The following is a 26,835-nucleotide window of genomic DNA, read 5'->3' on the forward strand; positions in this document are numbered from 1 at the left end:
AGCATGCTGGGCTGTAATATTAGCACCAGCAGCAGATAGTCTGTTGTTATATTACAAGTTTCTTACTGTTTTGAAATTCAATCTTATTTTTTTATAATACCCTGTAAACATTCTATATAGAGTGTGTCACTATGTCTGTGTTTGGCAGTACGTGAGTTTGTGTCTTAAATCTCATCATTATACACAAATTGTTGATATTATGTAGATGTATGTATATTGTAAGTGCTGTTCATGAATTATACTCATTGTTTTGTTTGTTTTTAATAGGTATGTTAAAGGTTTATGTCTGTTGCATGTAACACATGGGTAAAATCTACCTTGGCGATATACAAGGAGTAATTAGAGTATTTTGTCAGCTATTTTCCAGCCATTGATGAAACCACAATTACACCATGTGGTCTACAGAGGCAAACAGGTTATTATCTGCTCAGGGTTCCTGCTTCAGTAACAACATGGCTTCAGTTAGTTGCTCTATATAAAATATAGGACATGTTTCTGGCTCCTATGATTTGCTCAGAGTAAATAACATGAGACAAAGTATCCGTTTATTGAATATAGTTTGATTCTTATACCCCCTTTCATTCCTTTCAGTCTCTCATAAGGTTATTGAAGAAGTGAGTTTCATACAAAGTAATCTAGAGATCGAGAAGACCTGTCGAGAGAGCGCCGAGGCTTTGGCTTCAAAGGTAATCGATATATGACAACCATTGGTAACACAAGGATACATGCAGTAATTATAGTTTTTAAAGAAAACAATATTCACCATACACATTACAGAACAGAGTGTGTGTTCATGTATCTATTTGTCTATGTGTACTGTTGTGCATTACCTGCATGTCTCAAGTTTGGAGTTTGAAAAGTCTCACCACAATCTTTTTAGCCATCTACAATATTATTATTAGTAGTAATAGTTATATAGAACCATGATACTCTGCAGCAGTGTACAATTGTAGAAGGGGATTGTTGACAACAGTTAATGTCTTACCCATCCAGCTTGTTTTCCCCTCACCATGTTCCAAAATCTTTTCATTTGCACCCACCCCTGCTCCTTCTAGTCTTCATATACACAGTCATTTTCTGAATTTCCACCATCTTTCAAACTAAGCACCCCCTATTGTTATCATAGAGCTCTGCATGGGTGGAGTTAGGACAGAGCAGATTTCCATTGGTGTCTATTGAGACTTATATTTTACATGTGTGGAACTGCTAGCTGCCTAAGTTCTCCTCAAGGTTTGAGTTTCAAGATTCAGGAGATGTTCTCCATCCTTGGAAAACACATTAACAAAGTCAACAAAACGCACCAGCGCGAGGGTTGATCCTGGGCAAAACCTCTACCTCACATACCTGTCTCTTGCTCTCTCCTATAGGGCAGCACTTTATTCTCTCATCCAGTTTTTGTTTCACTCCCACCTTATTTGATTGATATTTCCTGTCCTTTGTTTTATACCCCACCTCCTATAGACTGTAAGCTCGTTAGAGCAGGGCCCTCTTCAACCTATCGTTCCTGTAAGTTTTCTTGAATTTTGTCCTATTTATAGTTAAATCCCCTCTCATAATATTGTAAAGCGCTACGGAATCTGTTGGCGCTATTTAAATGGCAATAATAAAATTAAAATAAAATAGGTCATTTTGTGGAGCTATTTTGGCAGAATGCACAAAATGAAAAGGGTTTTTGGTGCAGGTCCAATATGACTAAAACAGTCCAATTGGAAACAGGTACTATAGATAAACCCCTTCGAGATTCGGGTTTTCCATTGCTCCCATTTCTGTCTTTGCCCTGGTGTGCGTTACGGGAAATGTGCAGCTAGCTGTGTCTCGGAGGTGGCTGGTCGGGAGGTGGAGAGATATAATGTATGAATGCATCCCTCAAATTAATCCCAAGGATTTTAACAATTTTGTTGTCTGGATTGTTCTATCAATAATGTGAACGCGATGGGGAGAGATTACACCTGGCACATGCAAGGTTAACCCGTGTGGCCTCATTTCTTTTCTATTGGAGTCAAATAGTTAATATCTTTTGAATCTTTATTTCTCGTATCCAAAAAACATCTTAGAGAGAAGAAAGAGAAAAAAATATAGTGTTTAGTAAGAAAGAATAGACATTTCATTTTTGTTCAATTGAAAAGAAAAGTGCGAGAAAGCTGCACATTTGCAGGTGATTGTTTATGAAAGCAAGCGGAGGGCAGGGGGAAGGTGACCCCTCCAGTACTGCTGATTACCGCCGAGCTGATGAATTTATCAAGTCTGTAATTTTCTCGGCTCCATCCCATCAGAGGAGCATTATTATTAAGGAATGTTTTTATCAGTGTGTTAGGTATTTTTGGTGGTGTGAAATGCATCTGAGCCTCTTCATCAGAAAATGGATTACTGCAATTTCCAACCAAATTTCATTAAGGATGCCGAGCACGCTCAACCCACTTTCCCCGGGCAGCGGCTAAAATCATGCCATAAAGAAACCACTCTCGTTTCTTTACATGCATTAGCAAGACTTTCCATGTCATTATTTCCTTATGTGGTGGGTGACAGCAATACTTTAGAATTCCAATAGACAGACTTTGTGTTTATGGGAGCAGGGGGAGGGGGTTACAGTCGACATTGCTTTACCATATCTGATGATCATATTTTGGGTATTTTTGGATAATCTGCCATTAATGTCAATCCTTTTATTCTCCAAGCAACCAAAAGGATTTATTTGTTGCTTGTCTGAAACAACATATTATCCATTTTATGGTACTCATTCAATATACTACTATAGAGGGGTGACTTGGGGACCCGTAGTCACGAGGGGGGGGAGGGAATTATTTTTACAGTTAGCCCACACCTGCTACCAGTGGGTGGGGGCTGTCCCCCATTATTATTTAGTGCCCCTACCCGCCGCTAATGGGTGGGGGCTGGAGGAGACACTAGGCCCCCTTTTAGTTTAAAAAGAACCACTAACTAGGCACCACTGAGGGCTGGAGGGGGACACAATGTATGCCAAAATTTAGGTAATGGATGAATTGATTTCGAAAACTAATGGACAAACTGTAAACATTTGCTTTGGACAAAATAAACATTTTGGTGGTGTCCAAGTCTACATTACAGGATGTTATGAAAGGATAAAAAGAGGAAAGGTGAGTATTCTGAGAAACCTTTCCTAAGAAAGGCAAGTGTAGGAAAAATACGTAAGACAAAGTAGCTCCTAGTTTGCCATTTGTTTTTTGTTAAAAATAGATGAAAAATAGAAAAAAAAAAGACAGAATAGGAAAGAGAAAGAAGTATGTAAGGTAAGTATGGCAGACAGTGCCGCTTTAAAAAGATATTGAACTTGGACCTCAGGCACTGAAGGACCCCCCTCCATGTATTCAGCCGGTTCACTACTAGCAAACTCTGTTAAGCAACATTTGGCGATTGAGTCTAGGCTTGTTCCTAATGCTTTCTGGAGGTATATCTCTCACGCAGTCGCATAGACGCCTTCACTGGAAATGTTTAAAAAGTGACCCAAGATTTTAAGAATCACCTATTAATAATTGATAAACAAAAAAGAGGTTGAACGTTTCTCTGATGCCCCAAATCTCTTTACTAGGATGTGTTACATGCGCGTTCTACCGGCATGGAAACGTTCACTCACACACCACGTCTCTTAACTACTGCTAGTTTGTGCATAGATCACCACATAGTCACTTCCAAATTCTAATAACCAATTATTTAAAGAAATTCTAGACTTCCTCCTGTGAGCTCAGTGAAAAGGAGAAGAACCCGGGGTGCTGGAGCTGAAAATCACAAAACAGCCTCCTATCACCATAACCACCACAATGAACAGCACGGTGAGCTGAGGTGGTTATGGTGCCTTACATTTTGGTTTAATATCTGTACGATCTAGTCATTTGACACAGAATTTGCTGTATCTGTTTGGGTCACTGTCATTTGGCTCAGAACTCTTCAATTCATGTGATTAAATTTCACATTACTTTTACTCACTATTAATGAGACAGAAACTTTATTTCCCAATTATTTATAAATCTCATTGCCTCTCGCTGAATTGTAGTTTGATAGAAATAAACAGGGACCTGCATTTATGTTTTAATCTGTAATAACAGAAAAGGCTGCAATACACTGCCCTATATCGATACACTGCCCTATACTGATATACTGCCCTATACTGATACACTGCCCTATATCGATACACTGCCCTATATCGATACACTGCCCTATACTGATATACTGCCCTATACTGATACACTGCGCTATACTGATACACTGCCCTATACTGATACACTGCCCTATATCGATACACTGCCCTATACTGATATACTGCCCTATACTGATACACTGCCCTATATCGATACACTGCCCTATACTGATATACTGCCCTATATCGATATACTGCCCTATACTGATATACTGCCTGTAACGGACCGTTTCACTTACAAAAGGATAAAACCCAGTTTAGGCGATAATCCCCTTTCCAGATGCACAGGCAGCTACTGCAAACACCATTCTCCCGACTGGAACCACACGAACACTGGAACAGCTGAACAAGAAAAGCAGACCTCGGCTTACACTCTTGGCAGTCAGCATACAATCCCATTCCCCCAAAGACCGAGACGACACATCGCTTTGAGGGTTAAGCAAGAACTCTGGACTGGGACACCCAGTCTGGCTTTTATTACAAACAAGTACATACAGGACACTCCCAGGGGGAGGATGAATTTAACCAATCACATGGATGTACCTCCCCCACATTTCCTCCCCTTAGATTAACACAACATAATTATACCGTACACCCTTTTCCCCAATTCCTGGATGTACCCCAAATACATATGCTACACCTCCAAAACAGGTATCCCCTGATAGCCCTTATTCAGGGGGACAACATATCCAAGAATCAGGTCATTCGGATGAATGGTTCGTGAGATATGGGTTTCCAAAGATTTGACCGACCGCATGGGTAAAGTATCCGAAAACAGTTCCATGCATTTTGGCCCTGCGGTCGGTCACAAACAAGGGAATGAAAACAGACGAATTGCCTGTGTTATAGAGCCTGGAGAGGGTTTAAATGAATTCCCTTGTTTGTGGGGTTCTTTCTACCGAACGGCTGGTCATTCGGTAGTTTTTATACGAATTTCTGGAAGTATGGAGGTCTCAGCGGTGTTTGCCTAGTCAAGTGTCCGATTTTAGTTCCAGACACTCGACGGCAAAACACCGCTGTTCGGTAGTTTAAGATGGCCGCCGCCACGTGTTTGTTTCCCGAATGGCGGCCACCCAGAGGACAAAGAATACATTACACTTATTGCCAATTACCCGTTTGCAACATTGTTGCAAACGGTAATTGGAGGCACACTTAGTCCTGGGTGGTCTGGTTGTTCGGTAGTTTCCTCAATACAGTGAATGGAGTGATTCTACCGAACAATCAGATGAATGCTGCATACATATCCCAGGTTAAACTGCATACAAAAATACATACATGACATTAAAGTATTAAAGGCAGGATTACTGTACTACGCTCCACAGTCTTAAAGGTACAGTATCCCAAAAGTCCCCATAGATCCACGGATGGCCCTTAAAGGCCCAGTAGCAGTAATATACATTATTACATGCCCAAATATAGTTTTTCCAGTACAATATGTCCAGGGGCCATAGTCGCAGGGCAGGAGGCTAGCAGCCAGGCCTCTCCAGTTCACAGTGGCGAAGCTGGTTTCGCCACACTGCCCTATACTGATACACTGCGCTATATCGATACACTGCCCTATATCGATATACTGCCCTATACTGATATACTGCCCTATACTGATATACTGCCCTATACTGATATACTGCCCTATACTGATACACTGCCCTATATCGATATACTGCCCTATACTGATATACTGCCCTATACTGATATACTGCCCTATACTGATACACTGCCCTATATCGATACACTGCCCTATATCGATACACTGCCCTATACTGATATACTGCCCTATACTGATACACTGCCTTATACTGATACACTGCCCTATATCGATACACTGCCCTATATCGATACACTGCCCTATATCGATATACTGCCCTATACTGATATACTGCCCTATACTGATACACTGCCCTATATCGATACACTGCCCTATATCGATATACTGCCCTATACTGATATACTGCCCTATACTGATATACTGCCCTATACTGATACACTGCCCTATATCGATACACTGCCCTATATCGATACACTGCCCTATACTGATATACTGCCCTATACTGATACACTGCCCTATATCGATACACTGCCCTATATCGATATACTGCCCTATACTGATATACTGCCCTATACTGATATACTGCCCTATACTGATACACTGCCCTATATCGATACACTGCCCTATATCGATACACTGCCCTATATCGATACACTGCCCTATACTGATATACTGCCCTATACTGATATACTGCCCTATACTGATACATTGCCCTATATCGATACACTGCCCTATATCGATACACTGCCCTATACTGATATACTGCCCTATACTGATACACTGCCCTATATCGATATACTGCCCTATACTGATATACTGCCCTATACTGATACACTGCCCTATATCGATATACTGCCCTATACTGATATACTGCCCTATACTGATATACTGCCCTATACTGATACACTGCCCTATATCGATATACTGCCCTATACTGATATACTGCCCTATACTGATACACTGCCCTATATCGATATACTCCCCTATACTGATATACTGCCCTATACTGATATACTGCCCTATACTGATATACTGCCCTATACTGATATACTGCCCTGTAACGGACCGTTTCAGCATACAAGGGGAAAAATGCGTTTAGGCGATAATCCCCTTTTCCATAGACAGGCACAGCTACTGCAGAACATCAGAACTCACGAGCTGGATACGAAATACACTCCGAACTGGAACAGCTGAACAAGAAAAGCATACAATCGGCTTACACTCTTGGCAGTCAGCTTACAATCCAATCCCCCCCAAGAACGAGACGACACTTCATTTTGAGGGTTAAGCAGGAACTCTGGACTGGGACACCCAGTCTGGCTTTTATTACAACCAAGTACATACAGGACACTCCCAGGGGGAGGATGAATTTAACCAATCACATGGATGTACCTCCCACACATTTCCTCCCCTTAGATTAGCACTTAACATAATTATACCGTACACCTTTTTCCCCAATTCCTGGATGTACCCCAAATACATATGCTACACCTCCAAAACAGGTATCCCCTGATAGCCCTTATTCAGGGGGACAACATATCCAAGAATCAGGTCATTCGGATAAACGGTTCGGGAGATATGAAGTTTCAAAGATTTGACCGACCGCATGGGTAAAGTATCCGAAAACAGTTCCATGCATTTTGGCCCTGCGGTCGGTCACAAACAAGGGAATGAAAACAGGCGAATTGCCTGTGTTATAGAGCCTGGAGAGGGTTTGAATGAATTCCCTTGTTTGTGGGGTTCTTTCTACCGAACGGCGGGTCATTCGGTAGTTTCCATACGAATTTCTGGAAGTATGGAGGTCTCAGCGGTGTTTGCCTAGTCAAGTGTCCGATTTTAGTTCCAGACACTCGACGGCAAAACACCGCTGTTCGGTAGTTTAAGATGGCCGCCGCCACGTGGTTGTTTCCTGAATGGCGGCCACCCAGAGGACACAGAACACATTACATGGATTGCCAATTACCCGTTTGCAACATTGTTGCAAACGGTAATTGGAGGCACACTTAATCCTGGGTGGTCTGGTTGTTCGGTAGTTTCCTCAATACAATGAATGGAGTGATTCTACCGAACAATCAGATGAAGGCTGCATATATATATATAACCCAGGTTAACTGCATACAAAAATACATACATGACATGAAAGTATTAAAGGCAGGATTACTGTACTACGCTCCACAGACTTAAAGGTACAGTAGTCCCAAAAGTTCCAATATGTCCATCGCTGTTAAAAGGGCCAGTAGCAGCAATATACAGTACAATATGCCCAAATATAAATCTTTAACTGTACCAATTTTCCAGGGGCCATAGTCAGCAGGTAGGAGGCTAGCAGCCAGGCCTCTCCAGTTCACAGTGGCGAAGCTGCTTTCGCCACATTTCTCCCCTTTGCCAATTAGACTAACAGGGTACCTGACTTTCTGCCGGTCAGTGCCCTGGTTAGTCCAGCAACCCACCCACAAAACAGAAATAACAGAGCAGCCCACCCACACTAACCGGTTACTACATCTGGGTGAGGGAGAATTTTGTCCAGGTTCTGGTGTTTCACCCCTGCTGGGTGGAAGACTGGTAGGCTGCCTTGGTGGGTTGCTGAGGGGGCAGAGACCAGCGGTACTCTGTCCGGTTGCCAGCACTACCACGGGAGTAGTCTGGTGGGCGCCTGGTTGCTGGAGACTGACTGTCTCCCCTTTAGGTGCACAGCTCGACTGCCGGAGGGGGAGACCGACTGTCTCCCCTTTGGATCCATCACCCTGAGGCTGGGGAACAGGACCGACCGTCCCTATCCCTTGTGCTGTAAGTGCAGAGACTACAGTCCCATCTGCACAGTTGTGGGGCTTAACATCTCCCCTTGGTGGGTTAGGCTGCCGTGGGAGAGAGGGTGTAACAAGCTCCTCTCTCTGGACGGTGAACTGCTGCTGGGGAGAGGGGTTAGCATACTCCTCTCCCTGCCACTCTCTCTGCTGGGGAAAAGGGAGACCAGCTGTTTCCCCTTTCATTCCCTTGTCCTGCGGTTGGGGTGCGAGACTGACTGTCTCTGCTCCCTGCAGGACACACTGCCGCTGGGGAGGAAGGACGGCACCTTCAGCTCCCTGGGGTACACACTGCCGCTGGGGAGGGAGGACGCTGCTCTCCTCTCCCTTCACTTCACACTGCCTTCCTGGCACATCACTTTGCCGCTGGGGGGCAGGAACAACAACCTCTGCCCCCTGTAACTCAGCCTGCCGCTGGGGAGGATGGACGACACCATCAGCTCCCGGAGACACACACTGCCGCTGGGGAGGGAGGACGCTGCTCTCCTCTCCCTTCACTTCACACTGCCTTCCTGGCACATCACTTTGCTGCTGGGGGGCAGGAACAACAACCTCTGCCCCCTGTAACTCAGCCTGCCGCTGGGGAGGATGGACGACACCATCAGCTCCCAGAGACACACACTGCCGCTGGGGAGGGAGGACGCTGCTCTCCTCTCCCTTTACTTCACACTGCCTTCCTGGCATATCACTTTTCTGCTGGGGGGCAGGAACAACAACCTCTGCCCCCTGTAACTCAGCCTGCCGCTGGGGAGGAAGGACGACACCTTCATCTCCCTGGGATACACACTGCCGCTGGCGATCTGGGCCTGCTGCCCACCATCCCGTTGGGCCCGGTGGAGAGACCTCGGTCCCATCTCCCCCTGCCTGTTGTGGTTCCTCACAGGACCAATCTATGAGGACCCCTACTTCGGGTTCTTCCTGCCGCCTCAGGGGGGGGCGGCTAACCTCCTCGGATGCAGCCTCTACTCTGCTGCTGTACCACTCTTCCTGCTCATCATACTCTTCGTCCATCTTTGAGTTTTGCTCAGCCATGACCTGGTTCCAGATCCCCTGGAATGTGTCCATGGATATATAACCCCCATACTGGGCCACTTGCTGCCTCACCTTGGCCATAAAATCATCTTCAGCGTCAGAGCCTTCCATACTTGTCTGCTCCAAGTCGCTGGATACCTCTGCTGCCAGGGGCGCTGCACGAGTGCTAACGTTGCCCTCAATTTGTAACTCCAAGGAATTGGTGTTCTGTAGCTGTCCTTCTGGCTGTGGGAACAATCCCGCAGCTTGTTGGTTCCTCTGCGTCGTTCGCAGCATGAGGTACGCCTGTACATCGTTGTAGACCCGGTCTGCCATCTGCTCCGCTCGGGCTGGTAAGAATAGAGCCATCCTGGTCCTATATTCCCTGGCAAACTCGGATTCCTCCTCCTCCCTCGGAGGTGCTGCAGCAGCTGCGACTCTGTCTCTTTCCATTTTCCTGATTTCCTTTGTAGATAGGGTCGCTGTACGGATACTAGCGTTGTCCTCAATTTGTAATCCAGAAATGGTGTTGTCTGTAGCTGTCCCTCTGGTTGTAGGAACGATCCCGCCGCTTGCCACCAATTGTAACGGACCGTTTCAGCATACAAGGGGAAAAATGCGTTTAGGCGATAATCCCCTTTTCCATAGACAGGCACAGCTACTGCAGAACATCAGAACTCACGAGCTGGATACGAAATACACTCCGAACTGGAACAGCTGAACAAGAAAAGCATACAATCGGCTTACACTCTTGGCAGTCAGCTTACAATCCAATCCCCCCCAAGAACGAGACGACACTTCATTTTGAGGGTTAAGCAGGAACTCTGGACTGGGACACCCAGTCTGGCTTTTATTACAACCAAGTACATACAGGACACTCCCAGGGGGAGGATGAATTTAACCAATCACATGGATGTACCTCCCACACATTTCCTCCCCTTAGATTAGCACTTAACATAATTATACCGTACACCCTTTTCCCCAATTCCTGGATGTACCCCAAATACATATGCTACACCTCCAAAACAGGTATCCCCTGATAGCCCTTATTCAGGGGGACAACATATCCAAGAATCAGGTCATTCGGATGAATGGTTCGTGAGATATGGGTTTCCAAAGATTTGACCGACCGCATGGGTAAAGTATCCGAAAACAGTTCCATGCATTTTGGCCCTGCGGTCGGTCACAAACAAGGGAATGAAAACAGACGAATTGCCTGTGTTATAGAGCCTGGAGAGGGTTTAAATGAATTCCCTTGTTTGTGGGGTTCTTTCTACCGAACGGCTGGTCATTCGGTAGTTTTTATACGAATTTCTGGAAGTATGGAGGTCTCAGCGGTGTTTGCCTAGTCAAGTGTCCGATTTTAGTTCCAGACACTCGACGGCAAAACACCGCTGTTCGGTAGTTTAAGATGGCCGCCGCCACGTGTTTGTTTCCCGAATGGCGGCCACCCAGAGGACAAAGAATACATTACACTTATTGCCAATTACCCGTTTGCAACATTGTTGCAAACGGTAATTGGAGGCACACTTAGTCCTGGGTGGTCTGGTTGTTCGGTAGTTTCCTCAATACAGTGAATGGAGTGATTCTACCGAACAATCAGATGAATGCTGCATACATATCCCAGGTTAAACTGCATACAAAAATACATACATGACATTAAAGTATTAAAGGCAGGATTACTGTACTACGCTCCACAGTCTTAAAGGTACAGTATCCCAAAAGTCCCCATAGATCCACGGATGGCCCTTAAAGGCCCAGTAGCAGTAATATACATTATTACATGCCCAAATATAGTTTTTCCAGTACAATATGTCCAGGGGCCATAGTCGCAGGGCAGGAGGCTAGCAGCCAGGCCTCTCCAGTTCACAGTGGCGAAGCTTGTTTCGCCACACTGCCCTATACTGATACACTGCGCTATATCGATACACTGCCCTATATCGATATACTGCCCTATACTGATATACTGCCCTATACTGATATACTGCCCTATACTGATATACTGCCCTATACTGATACACTGCCCTATATCGATATACTGCCCTATACTGATATACTGCCCTATACTGATATACTGCCCTATACTGATACACTGCCCTATATCGATACACTGCCCTATATCGATACACTGCCCTATACTGATATACTGCCCTATACTGATACACTGCCTTATACTGATACACTGCCCTATATCGATACACTGCCCTATATCGATACACTGCCCTATATCGATATACTGCCCTATACTGATATACTGCCCTATACTGATACACTGCCCTATATCGATACACTGCCCTATATCGATATACTGCCCTATACTGATATACTGCCCTATACTGATACACTGCCCTATATCGATACACTGCCCTATATCGATACACTGCCCTATACTGATATACTGCCCTATACTGATACACTGCCCTATATCGATACACTGCCCTATATCGATATACTGCCCTATACTGATATACTGCCCTATACTGATATACTGCCCTATACTGATACACTGCCCTATATCGATACACTGCCCTATATCGATACACTGCCCTATATCGATACACTGCCCTATACTGATATACTGCCCTATACTGATATACTGCCCTATACTGATACATTGCCCTATATCGATACACTGCCCTATATCGATACACTGCCCTATACTGATATACTGCCCTATACTGATACACTGCCCTATATCGATATACTGCCCTATACTGATATACTGCCCTATACTGATACACTGCCCTATATCGATATACTGCCCTATACTGATATACTGCCCTATACTGATATACTGCCCTATACTGATACACTGCCCTATATCGATATACTGCCCTATACTGATATACTGCCCTATACTGATACACTGCCCTATATCGATATACTGCCCTATACTGATATACTGCCCTATACTGATATACTGCCCTATACTGATATACTGCCCTATACTGATATACTGCCCTGTAACGGACCGTTTCAGCATACAAGGGGAAAAATGCGTTTAGGCGATAATCCCCTTTTCCATAGACAGGCACAGCTACTGCAGAACATCAGAACTCACGAGCTGGATACGAAATACACTCCGAACTGGAACAGCTGAACAAGAAAAGCATACAATCGGCTTACACTCTTGGCAGTCAGCTTACAATCCAATCCCCCCCAAGAACGAGACGACACTTCATTTTGAGGGTTAAGCAGGAACTCTGGACTGGGACACCCAGTCTGGCTTTTATTACAACCAAGTACATACAGGACACTCCCAGGGGGAGGATGAATTTAACCAATCACATGGATGTACCTCCCACACATTTCCTCCCCTTAGATTAGCACTTAACATAATTATACCGTACACCTTTTTCCCCAATTCCTGGATGTACCCCAAATACATATGCTACACCTCCAAAACAGGTATCCCCTGATAGCCCTTATTCAGGGGGACAACATATCCAAGAATCAGGTCATTCGGATAAACGGTTCGGGAGATATGAAGTTTCAAAGATTTGACCGACCGCATGGGTAAAGTATCCGAAAACAGTTCCATGCATTTTGGCCCTGCGGTCGGTCACAAACAAGGGAATGAAAACAGGCGAATTGCCTGTGTTATAGAGCCTGGAGAGGGTTTGAATGAATTCCCTTGTTTGTGGGGTTCTTTCTACCGAACGGCGGGTCATTCGGTAGTTTCCATACGAATTTCTGGAAGTATGGAGGTCTCAGCGGTGTTTGCCTAGTCAAGTGTCCGATTTTAGTTCCAGACACTCGACGGCAAAACACCGCTGTTCGGTAGTTTAAGATGGCCGCCGCCACGTGGTTGTTTCCTGAATGGCGGCCACCCAGAGGACACAGAACACATTACATGGATTGCCAATTACCCGTTTGCAACATTGTTGCAAACGGTAATTGGAGGCACACTTAATCCTGGGTGGTCTGGTTGTTCGGTAGTTTCCTCAATACAATGAATGGAGTGATTCTACCGAACAATCAGATGAAGGCTGCATATATATATATAACCCAGGTTAACTGCATACAAAAATACATACATGACATGAAAGTATTAAAGGCAGGATTACTGTACTACGCTCCACAGACTTAAAGGTACAGTAGTCCCAAAAGTTCCAATATGTCCATCGCTGTTAAAAGGGCCAGTAGCAGCAATATACAGTACAATATGCCCAAATATAAATCTTTAACTGTACCAATTTTCCAGGGGCCATAGTCAGCAGGTAGGAGGCTAGCAGCCAGGCCTCTCCAGTTCACAGTGGCGAAGCTGCTTTCGCCACATTTCTCCCCTTTGCCAATTAGACTAACAGGGTACCTGACTTTCTGCCGGTCAGTGCCCTGGTTAGTCCAGCAACCCACCCACAAAACAGAAATAACAGAGCAGCCCACCCACACTAACCGGTTACTACATCTGGGTGAGGGAGAATTTTGTCCAGGTTCTGGTGTTTCACCCCTGCTGGGTGGAAGACTGGTAGGCTGCCTTGGTGGGTTGCTGAGGGGGCAGAGACCAGCGGTACTCTGTCCGGTTGCCAGCACTACCACGGGAGTAGTCTGGTGGGCGCCTGGTTGCTGGAGACTGACTGTCTCCCCTTTAGGTGCACAGCTCGACTGCCGGAGGGGGAGACCGACTGTCTCCCCTTTGGATCCATCACCCTGAGGCTGGGGAACAGGACCGACCGTCCCTATCCCTTGTGCTGTAAGTGCAGAGACTACAGTCCCATCTGCACAGTTGTGGGGCTTAACATCTCCCCTTGGTGGGTTAGGCTGCCGTGGGAGAGAGGGTGTAACAAGCTCCTCTCTCTGGACGGTGAACTGCTGCTGGGGAGAGGGGTTAGCATACTCCTCTCCCTGCCACTCTCTCTGCTGGGGAAAAGGGAGACCAGCTGTTTCCCCTTTCATTCCCTTGTCCTGCGGTTGGGGTGCGAGACTGACTGTCTCTGCTCCCTGCAGGACACACTGCCGCTGGGGAGGAAGGACGGCACCTTCAGCTCCCTGGGGTACACACTGCCGCTGGGGAGGGAGGACGCTGCTCTCCTCTCCCTTCACTTCACACTGCCTTCCTGGCACATCACTTTGCCGCTGGGGGGCAGGAACAACAACCTCTGCCCCCTGTAACTCAGCCTGCCGCTGGGGAGGATGGACGACACCATCAGCTCCCGGAGACACACACTGCCGCTGGGGAGGGAGGACGCTGCTCTCCTCTCCCTTCACTTCACACTGCCTTCCTGGCACATCACTTTGCTGCTGGGGGGCAGGAACAACAACCTCTGCCCCCTGTAACTCAGCCTGCCGCTGGGGAGGATGGACGACACCATCAGCTCCCAGAGACACACACTGCCGCTGGGGAGGGAGGACGCTGCTCTCCTCTCCCTTTACTTCACACTGCCTTCCTGGCATATCACTTTTCTGCTGGGGGGCAGGAACAACAACCTCTGCCCCCTGTAACTCAGCCTGCCGCTGGGGAGGAAGGACGACACCTTCATCTCCCTGGGATACACACTGCCGCTGGCGATCTGGGCCTGCTGCCCACCATCCCGTTGGGCCCGGTGGAGAGACCTCGGTCCCATCTCCCCCTGCCTGTTGTGGTTCCTCACAGGACCAATCTATGAGGACCCCTACTTCGGGTTCTTCCTGCCGCCTCAGGGGGGGGCGGCTAACCTCCTCGGATGCAGCCTCTACTCTGCTGCTGTACCACTCTTCCTGCTCATCATACTCTTCGTCCATCTTTGAGTTTTGCTCAGCCATGACCTGGTTCCAGATCCCCTGGAATGTGTCCATGGATATATAACCCCCATACTGGGCCACTTGCTGCCTCACCTTGGCCATAAAATCATCTTCAGCGTCAGAGCCTTCCATACTTGTCTGCTCCAAGTCGCTGGATACCTCTGCTGCCAGGGGCGCTGCACGAGTGCTAACGTTGCCCTCAATTTGTAACTCCAAGGAATTGGTGTTCTGTAGCTGTCCTTCTGGCTGTGGGAACAATCCCGCAGCTTGTTGGTTCCTCTGCGTCGTTCGCAGCATGAGGTACGCCTGTACATCGTTGTAGACCCGGTCTGCCATCTGCTCCGCTCGGGCTGGTGAGAATAGAGCCATCCTGGTCCTATATTCCCTGGCAAACTCGGATTCCTCCTCCTCCCTCGGAGGTGCTGCAGCAGCTGCGACTCTGTCTCTTTCCATTTTCCTGATTTCCTTTGTAGATAGGGTCGCTGTACGGATACTAGCGTTGTCCTCAATTTGTAATCCAGAAATGGTGTTGTCTGTAGCTGTCCCTCTGGTTGTAGGAACGATCCCGCCGCTTGCCACCAATTGTAACGGACCGTTTCAGCATACAAGGGGAAAAATGCGTTTAGGCGATAATCCCCTTTTCCATAGACAGGCACAGCTACTGCAGAACATCAGAACTCACGAGCTGGATACGAAATACACTCCGAACTGGAACAGCTGAACAAGAAAAGCATACAATCGGCTTACACTCTTGGCAGTCAGCTTACAATCCAATCCCCCCCAAGAACGAGACGACACTTCATTTTGAGGGTTAAGCAGGAACTCTGGACTGGGACACCCAGTCTGGCTTTTATTACAACCAAGTACATACAGGACACTCCCAGGGGGAGGATGAATTTAACCAATCACATGGATGTACCTCCCACACATTTCCTCCCCTTAGATTAGCACTTAACATAATTATACCGTACACCTTTTTCCCCAATTCCTGGATGTACCCCAAATACATATGCTACACCTCCAAAACAGGTATCCCCTGATAGCCCTTATTCAGGGGGACAACATATCCAAGAATCAGGTCATTCGGATAAACGGTTCGGGAGATATGAAGTTTCAAAGATTTGACCGACCGCATGGGTAAAGTATCCGAAAACAGTTCCATGCATTTTGGCCCTGCGGTCGGTCACAAACAAGGGAATGAAAACAGGCGAATTGCCTGTGTTATAGAGCCTGGAGAGGGTTTGAATGAATTCCCTTGTTTGTGGGGTTCTTTCTACCGAACGGCGGGTCATTCGGTAGTTTCCATACGAATTTCTGGAAGTATGGAGGTCTCAGCGGTGTTTGCCTAGTCAAGTGTCCGATTTTAGTTCCAGACACTCGACGGCAAAACACCGCTGTTCGGTAGTTTAAGATGGCCGCCGCCACGTGGTTGTTTCCTGAATGGCGGCCACCCAGAGGACACAGAACACATTACATGGATTGCCAATTACCCGTTTGCAACATTGTTGCAAACGGTAATTGGAGGCACACTTAGTCCTGGGTGGTCTGGTTGTTCGGTAGTTTCCTCAATACAATGAATGGAGTGATTCTACCGAACAATCAGATGAAGGCTGCATATATATATATAACCCAGGTTAACTGCATACAAAAATACATACATGACATGAAAGTATTAAAGGCAGGATTACTGTACTACGCTCCACAGACTTAAAGGTACAGTAGTCCCAAAAGTTCCAATATGTCCATCGCTGTTAAAAGGGCCAGTAGCAGCAATATACAGTACAATATGCCCAAATATAAATCTTTAACTGTACCAATTTTCCAGGGGCCATAGTCAGCAGGTAGGAGGCTAGCAGCCAGGCCTCTCCAGTTCACAGTGGCGAAGCTGCTTTCGCCACATGCCCTATATCGATACACTGCCCTATATCGATACACTGCCCTATACTGATATACTGCCCTATACTGATATACTGCCCTATACTGATATACTGCCCTATACTGATACACTGCCCTATATCGATACACTGCCCTATATCGATACACTGCCCTATACTGATATACTGCCCTATACTGATATACTGCCCTATACTGATATACTGCCCTATATCGATACACTGCCCTATACTGATATACTGCCCTATACTGATATACTGCCCTATACTGATACACTGCCCTATATCTATACACTGCCCTATATCGATACACTGCCCTATACTGATATACTGCCCTATACTGATACACTGCCCTATATCGATACACTGCCCTATATCGATACACTGCCCTATATCGATATACTGCCCTATACTGATATACTGCCCTATACTGATACACTGCCCTATATCGATACACTGCCCTATATCGATACACTGCCCTATATCGATGCACTGCCCTTTATCGATATACTGCCCTATACTGATATACTGCCCTATACTGATACACTGCGCTATGTTAATACACTGCCCTATATCGATATACTGCCCTATATCGATATACTGCCCTATACTGATATACTGCCCTATACTGATACACTGCGCTATGTTAATACACTGCCCTATATCGATATACTGCCCTATATCGATATACTGCCCTATACTGATATACTGCCCTATACTGATACACTGCGCTATGTTAATACACTGCCCTATATCGATACATTGCGCTATGTTAATATACTGCCCTATACTGATATACTGCCCTATACTGATATACTGCCCTATACTGATACACTGCCCTATATCGATATACTGCCCTATACTGATATACTGCCCAATACTGATATACTGCCCTATACTGATATACTGCCCTATACTGATATACTGTCCTATACTGATATGCTGCCCTATACTGATATACTGCCCTATACTGATACACTGCGCTATATCGATATACTGCCCTATACTGATACACTGCCCTATATCGATACAGTGCCCTATACTGATACACTGCCCTATATCGATACACTGCCCTATATCGATACACTGCCCTATATCGATATACTGCCCTATACTGATACACTGCCCTATATCGATATACTGCCCTATACTGATACACTGCCCTTTATCGATACACTGCCCTATACTGATACACTGCCCTATATCGATACACTGCCCTATATCGATACACTGCCCTATATCGATACACTGCCCTATATCGATACACTGCCCTATATCGATATACTGCCCTATACTGATACACTGCCCTATACTGATACACTGCCCTATATCGATACAGTGCCCTATACTGATACACTGCCCTATATCGATACACTGCCCTATATCGATATACTGCCCTATACTGATACACTGCCCTATATCGATACAGTGCCCTATACTGATACACTGCCCTATATCGATACACTGCCCTATATCGATATACTGCCCTATATCGATACAGTGCCCTATACTGATACACTGCCCTATACTGATACACTGCCCTATACTGATACACTGCCCTATACTGATACACTGCCCTATATCGATATACTGCCCTATACTGATACACTGCCCTATACTGATATACTGCCCTATACTGATACACTGCCCTATATCGATATACTGCCCTATACTGATATACTGCCCTATACTGATACACTGCCCTATATCGATATACTGCCCTATACTGATATACTGCCCTATACTGATATACTGCCCTATACTGATATACTGCCCTATACTGATACACTGCCCTATATCGATACACTGCCCTATACTGATATACTGCCCTATATCGATATACTGCCCTATACTGATATACTGCCCTATACTGATATACTGCCCTATACTGATACACTGCCCTATATCGATATACTGCCCTATACTGATACACTGCCCTATATCGATACACTGCCCTATACTGATACACTGCCCTATATCGATATACTGCCCTATACTGATATACTGCCCTATACTGATATACTGCCCTATACTGATACACTGCCCTATATCGATATACTGCCCTATACTGATACACTGCCCTATATCGATACACTGCCCTATACTGATACACTGCCCTATATCGATATACTGCCCTATACTGATACACTGCCCTATACTGATATACTGCCCTATATCGATACACTGCCCTATACTGATACACTGCCCTATATCGATATACTGCCCTATACTGATATACTGCCCTATACTGATATACTGCCCTATACTGATACACTGCCCTATATCGATACACTGCCCTATATCGATGCACTGCCCTATATCGATATACTGCCCTATACTGATATACTGCCCTATACTGATATACTGCCCTATACTGATACACTGCCCTATATCGATACACTGCCCTATACTGATACACTGCCCTATATCGATATACTGCCCTATACTGATACACTGCCCTATATCGATATACTGCCCTATACTGATACACTGCCCTATATCGATACACTGCCCTATATCGATACACTGCCCTATACTGATACACTGCCCTATATCGATATACTGCCCTATACTGATATACTGCCCTATACTGATATACTGCCCTATACTGATATACTGCCCTATACTGATACACTGCCCTATATCGATATACTGCCCTATACTGATACACTGCCCTATATCGATACACTGCCCTATACTGATACACTGCCCTATATCGATATACTGCCCTATACTGATACACTGCCCTATACTGATATACTGCCCTATATCGATACACTGCCCTATACTGATACACTGCCCTATATCGATATACTGCCCTATACTGATATACTGCCCTATACTGATACACTGCCCTATATCGATACACTGCCCTATATCGATGCACTGCCCTATATCGATATACTGCCCTATACTGATATACTGCCCTATACTGATACACTGCCCTATATCGATACACTGCCCTATATCGATACACTGCCCTATACTGATATACTGCCCTATACTGATACACTGCCCTATATCGATACACTGCCCTATACTGATACACTGCCCTATATCGATACACTGCCCTATATCGATGCACTGCCCTATATCGATATACTGCCCTATACTGATATACTGCCCTATACTGATATACTGCCCTATACTGATACACTGCCCTATATCGATACACTGCCCTATATCGTTACACTGCGCTATATTGATAGCTTGCGCTGTAGTGGTTCTAGTGCATAGCGTGCAAAGATAATTTTTTTAAATATATAAAACCAGAATGCAAGAGAAAACACAAACCATAAAGGATTATTCAATAAAATATGTCCTTATGTAAACCTGAGCAGGTTGTGTCAGACAGCAGATTAGAGTTGTATAAAGATTTAATACAAATATTAATAACAGATGCCCTTTGTTACTTTGCCATTACTTTACATTTCATACGATATTTGCGTTATACAAATTTAATTGTGAAAATTGTCCAAATTAATAATTAATCATATTAGACACATTTCTAATGAATTCTTTCTGGAGTTTCATTGATTAACATTTTCTTTCTGGTCCGTGGTAAACACAGAATTTAAAATCAGAATGTAACATTCCTGGATTCACTCGGAGTCCCTGGCATTAGCTCGGGGGCAAATAGTGCAATATGTAAAGTACACGTCGACCCATTCTTCATCTCCATGTAAAATGTAAGAACATTCATTCTGCACCCATAGGGTCATTCTCTAAAATGAGATTGCAAATTTAAGGCCTAATTTGCTAAACTGAAAGCTTAGTAGTTTTTTCTTTTTCCAGTTCGGCTATTTTTATCTTGAATTTGAAATTGACTTTGAATTCCCGTTTTTGTAAATAACCCTGTCAGTGTCGGAGGGTCTCCATTCCCCTGGCGAGGGAGCAAAGTGCTTTTACAGTAATCAGTTTACCACTTACCTGAAGCCTGAAAATGCCTTTTCTTACTACTGGGACCAAATTAAAGAACGAAAAGGCTGAATGAGCATTATGTAATTCCCCAAATTCTGCAGTGCCAAACTAATGCATTATTGGTGGAGAGCTGCCATGAAGACCTCCATTTAGGCATCACATTCTCCTTTTATAGAGAGTTTTTAAAAACTGTGTCAATTACTTATAGAACATGTACATAAACGCGAAAAGCAATGAAAATAAATCTTCGTTTGTGACGGGCTCTTTAAACCCCGAAATGGAGAAAGTTTAAAATGTTATTTAAAGGCCTCCTTCAGGTCGATTTGTAACCTCTGTAGTCTATTTGTATCTCTGCTGTTTGTGGTTTGAAGCCCGGGGCGCATAATATGTCTCCAAGTTTCACATTTACGCTTTCTCGAAATAGATCAATAATCATAATTGTGGACACAATAACCAATCAACCAATCAGGTAAATAAATCATTCTCCACCACGAATCGCCGCAGTCCGGCTATTTGCAGTGATTTTCCTTCAGTAATGTATGAGTGTGTAGGCGTAACAGAAGCCCCATTCAGGCGCCTGTTATTGGCTCCGACAAGTAATTTTCACTGCTGTCCATTAGCGGCCAACAAACTTAAGCAAAAGCAGCACAAAAGAAATGCATTTTCTCTTTGTCAGTGTGTGCACACAGCTTATCATGTGCCCCATATTTTTCTTTGAAAGACCTTTGTGTATTAACCACACTAAAATAGTCCTATGATTATATAGAAATAAAATAAAACATTTTTTTCAAAACGCACTAAACTACTCAGGGCTGTTTTCTTCTTCATATTTTAGCGTAGTTATTCGATTTAGAGTTGTGAGGAATAATGTGGGCAGAGGGCAAGTTTAAAGGGCAATTTGTTTTTATTTTTCCTTTTTCTTTCTTTCAATGCTGCGATTTGTGTAAACTCCGTAACGGGTGTTGCATTTTGTTTCCTTCAGAGAGTTTGCAGAATCCCTGGAATGTACGTACTAACGCAGGGTTTGCTGAGAATTGGCTTTGAAATTGCAGATTTTACATCAAAATAGTCAAGATGAAAAATTATCATTTTGGGTCTACTTTGACTTAAAATGTGTCATTTCTCTCCAAATCCCTGTGTAATGAACAAACCAAAGTGTTTTGTATTCTGTCTGTGTGTTTAATAAAGCCTTTATAATATTTCAGACTGCTGGATAAAACTTGTTATACCGTTAAGGGGACATGATTGAGCAGCAGTTCCTTCCACTTCATATTTCTTTTTTCCCCCATTATTTTGGAATGTTCTTATAAAGCCGCCTTTCCAAGGCCTGGCTGGCAAGTTGTGTAGCTACTTGTAAATTACCTGTAACTAGTTTCTTTTTTGAAAGGAATGATAATGTTGTATTTCTATTTTATTTGTCATGCATTAAGCTTACATAAAATCTGTCAAATAGGTAACTATTACTGAGTACTGTCACTTCTCACGATTTGTAATACTAGGTTTACTTATGCATTATGTATGTCTTTGTGAAATCAATCATTATTCCAAAGTAAACACACTCTGCTACTGTCTGATTAGTAATGTAGGTTCCAATTGAACACCTTTTTTTCCAGGAAGTGAGTAGGCAGGCTGTGTGACTGACAGCCAGGGGAGGTGTGGCTATAACTTCATAAAGAAAAATTATTTTACTCCAAAATGGCAGAGGATTGAGCAATAAGACTGTAGGGGCATGATCTATACACCAGAACTGCTTCATTAACCATAATGCAGGTGACTGTGTCATATAATGCTGTTCTCTAATGAAAATGTGTTGCCTTTGAAAAGGAGATACTAAATGTCTTGGTTTTGGATGTTGGCTGCTGCAGACATGGCATTTGTCATGCGGGCACAGGGCAAGTGGGCAGACAGAACAGAGAGTTTAATCATCAGAATTGTTTCTTTAGTAAATCTGGGAGGGCCCAGCTCGAGAATGTGGAAAATATTCTCTCCCACTCTCTGCGGGACAGGAAATGTGCAGAAAGCAGTTATGGGGGATAGAGTCTCAGTTGCTGCATTACAGGGACATTGATCATAGAACTGAGAAGAGTATTTCATTCATTAGTAAACTGTGTGTCCCTCCTGGAAGTGGATTGATGCAGAAAGTCTCAAAGAAACTGTGGAGAGGGTTTCTTTAGATTATCAGAAGCATCCCAGCCACCAAGGGATCGTCGTATGCATTTTCCGTGGCGCAATGAGTCTTTAAAACATGGCTCTATTCTTTCTGTACTAGCTGAGCAAAGAAAACAAGAACCTGAAACGGATTAGTATGCTGTGCATTGCCAAACTGGGGCCCGACGTCATCACCAAGGAGATCAGTCTGGACGAGGGCGATTCGGCATCGGACGACGGCGGAACTGCTGTGTGCACGTCACTCGAGTGTCAGCAGATAATTAAAGGTAAGGAGGTCCATTACTGAGGTGGTAGTCGTTGGAGTTAACATAGGCCATTCCCAGACAGGGAAATAGCCCTCTAGCCCAACAAAGAAATTTACATATTCTGAGGGTTTATTCAATAAAGAATTGTATAAACGTATAACTTTAGAAATGCATTCATATCGAAGAAACTGTCTGCTGGCTAAAATGTCCAGCACATCGATGGCACAAATGTTTGTTGAGCACTTTGTAATGTAAACTCTAAGTCTTCTTGTATAATTCTTTAGAATTAGGATTGATATCACATAGGGTCAGCTGCCAGCGAGCTTCAAACCAGAGGTGGTGCTTACTTATAATCCAGTTTATTCACTAAACCAGGACATGTGAGAATTTGGAAGTTTTCTCTGACTTGGCTATTTTGGAAGCTCAGATGTTTTGCCATAAAGTTTGAGATTCCTTTTCCCGGTAATCTTTGCCAATTACAGTCTTACAGTAATCCCCTCTTGACAGGTTCAGTTTAACATAACGCGCCATTTGCCTTCAGTGTGTCACAGAGATACATAATGTGATTAATTCACTCCCCTCTGGTCTCGCACCACCATGCCTGCACTTTCTTGGCTGATCCGTTTCTGTAACTCCGACATTTGGTCTGCCCATGCTTGGAGACACTACCCCCATGCAGGGCAAATGTTTGCGACAATAGCATGAGTCTCTGTTGGCAACATGTCGGGATCTGAACAGAGTTACATCAACCATTCCATTCCTAAATTCCCCAACAGGCGCTGACAGCATAAGCTAGGGAGTTACCATAAACACCACAGCACATGACTGCTCTACTTTGAGAGAAGAAGACCATCCGTGGGAGGTCTTTTCTGCTCTCCATTTCACTCGGTTCTTCAGAGGAGTCTTTGCTGAAGAATTGATTTAAAAGAAACACAATATTAAATAGTTTTTTTCCCGATCTGAATATTTTCTTGCAAATGTTTCAACAGCATTTATAATTCAATGAGCAAAAGTGTAGCAGTTGCCAAGTAAACAATTGGAATGTTTTTCCTGATTGAACCACTTTTAGACATTTGATCTAGAATCGTTTCTATTAGTTCTGTTTAAACCAGGACTCTAGGGGAATAACTGGGCAGAAGAAATGTAAAGTCTATCAGTGTATATAGAATATAATCGTACAAGGTACTAATGTCATGCGTGAATTGCTGACACCCACTAGAACGATCCATTAACTGTAAGGGGATTAAATGATGCTTCACCACAACTGGAGTTTGCATGGAGCTGACGCTGAGGTCTTTGTATATTCCTTTCTTTCCAGAACTTGGAGAGCGATCATTAGCCTTCCAGCAAGGGAAGCAATTGGTGGAGTCTGAGCTGGAATCCCTGCGTTCTAAGCTGGTGGATTTAATAGAAGAGGTAGCGTTACTTTCTGTTGTCATCGTCTAGTTGTTTGTTTGTCTCTCTGGGGACGCTACAATAAGAATGAGGTATTCAAGTGTTGCTGCGACAACAAGGATGCAATTCCAGCAAAATGCGCCCCTGCATAATATGGCCACTTATTTAAAACGATAACATTTAGACAATTTAAAAACACAGTCGTCACAGTTTGTCTCACATTCTCTTCGCAGCTCCCAGCATAACAGGCTGTTTTATTTTAATTAATTTAATTTCTTCATAATCACTCAGAAATCTGAATGCATATTTTCAACGACAGCGCCACATGGCTAAAGGGTTAATTTTACTATTTAACAATTATTCTCATTAATCTTTTTCCTTTGTTTCTTTCAATCTTGTCACATCAGAGCATTAAAGACGCTGAGAATTTTAAAATCCTTTTTGTTTTCATGTTAAACCAACATTTGTTAGGGGAGTCATCCATCTATTAGTTCTGGCCATTGAGTGTGAGCTATAGCAGAATGAATGCTGATTAAAATTAAAGGGACACTGTAGACACTGTTACTGCTTGTTTTCATTTAAGTGGTTATAGTGTCTGTACTCCTCTGGCACCGCCCTTCCTTTTACTGTTTTTAAGCTAAACAAGAGTCCCCAGCAGCCTGTCCCCTCTTTGCTGCTTGTACTAATGAGGAAGCATGAGCTACGATTGGCTGAGAGTGTCAGCTGATCGCATTCAGCTTATCACAGCCCCCATTACTGGTACGAATTGGTATGTCTAGAAGGAAGTGTGTAATTTCTGCATTAGCCATACCTCCAGTGAGGGCAGAGCCAGGGAACCTTAATTAGTGTTAAATGGAGGGACAGTGCCAGAAGACTCCAGGTACTATAACCACTTCAATAAGATTAAATGGGTATAGTGTCTACAGTGTCCCTTTAACTACTCCTGAAGTAGATGGAAAACCTTTTCTGATGTTTTACTATTTTATTGTTGTTTTTGTTTATTTCTAATTTGTCTCAACCTCATTTTACTACTTGTTTCTCTCCATTACATTATTATAGGTTAATATTACAAAGAAAGAAAATGTCATGTTGCGTAAAGAGGTTTCTGACCAAAGGAAGATTCTACAAAAATATAATAGAGGTAAAGTTTAACCCACTACAAAATGCACAAATTCACTGATTATCTCCTCCTCCGCATCCATCATTTCTGTGGCTGTTTTGGTAAAAAATGTGAATAAGAAAATAAACGCTGTGTACATTTACAGCAACGTGTCTTAACATATAGCTCAGATTACATACTGCCTCCATGTTTGCCTTAACCGTATGGTAATATTGAAATAATGGGTTTGATTCACAACGAACTAAAACAAATAGCAAAATTTAGGGAAAAATACATATTTCAACACACACACATGCATCTTTCTCCCTCTAACAGGCTTTCTGCTTCCCCTTCCTCTCTCTGCCAGGCTTTCTGCTTCCCCTTCCTCTCTCTGCCAGGCTTTCTGCTTCCCCTTCCTCTCTCTGCCAGGCTTTCTGCTTCCCCTTCCTCTCTCTGCCAGGCTTTCTGCTTCCTCTTCCTCCCTCTACCAGGCTTTCTGCTGCCCCTTCCTCCCTCTACCAGACTTAATGCTTCCCTTTCCTCCTTCTATCAAGCTTTCTCCTTCTCCTTCCTCTCTATGCCAGGCTTTCTGCTTCCACTTCCTCTCTCTGCCAGGCTTTCTGCTTCCCCTTCCTCTGTCTACCAGGCTTTCTGCTGCCCCTTCCTCCCTCTACCAGACTTAATGCTTCCCTTTCCTCCTTCTATCAAACTTTCTCCTTCTCCTTCCTCTCTCTGCCAGGCTTTCTGCTTCCACTTCCTCTCTCTGCCAGGCTTTCTGCCAGGCTTTCTGCTTCCCCTTCCTTCGTCTACCAGGCTTTCTGCTGCCCCTTCCTCCCTCTACCAGACTTAATGCTTCCCTTT

General features: G+C 44.3%; 1 protein-coding gene across 3 annotated transcripts in view; it reads left to right on the top strand.

The window, feature by feature from the left end:
• The window catches only part of SHTN1 (shootin 1), a 167,403-nt gene that overhangs the window by 49,080 nt on the left and 91,488 nt on the right, over positions 1 to 26,835 (top strand). For all 3 annotated transcript variants that reach the window (XM_063433979.1, XM_063433977.1, XM_063433978.1), the window contains exons 4-7: positions 592 to 686; positions 23,336 to 23,501; positions 24,799 to 24,896; positions 25,935 to 26,016. In XM_063433979.1, coding sequence (XP_063290049.1) covers positions 592 to 686; positions 23,336 to 23,501; positions 24,799 to 24,896; positions 25,935 to 26,016 — 441 coding nt within the window. The remainder of the gene's footprint in view (positions 1 to 591; positions 687 to 23,335; positions 23,502 to 24,798; positions 24,897 to 25,934; positions 26,017 to 26,835) is intronic.

Source organism: Pelobates fuscus, chromosome 10 (assembly GCF_036172605.1).
Source record: "Pelobates fuscus isolate aPelFus1 chromosome 10, aPelFus1.pri, whole genome shotgun sequence".
Classification (NCBI taxonomy): Eukaryota; Metazoa; Chordata; class Amphibia; order Anura; family Pelobatidae; genus Pelobates; species Pelobates fuscus.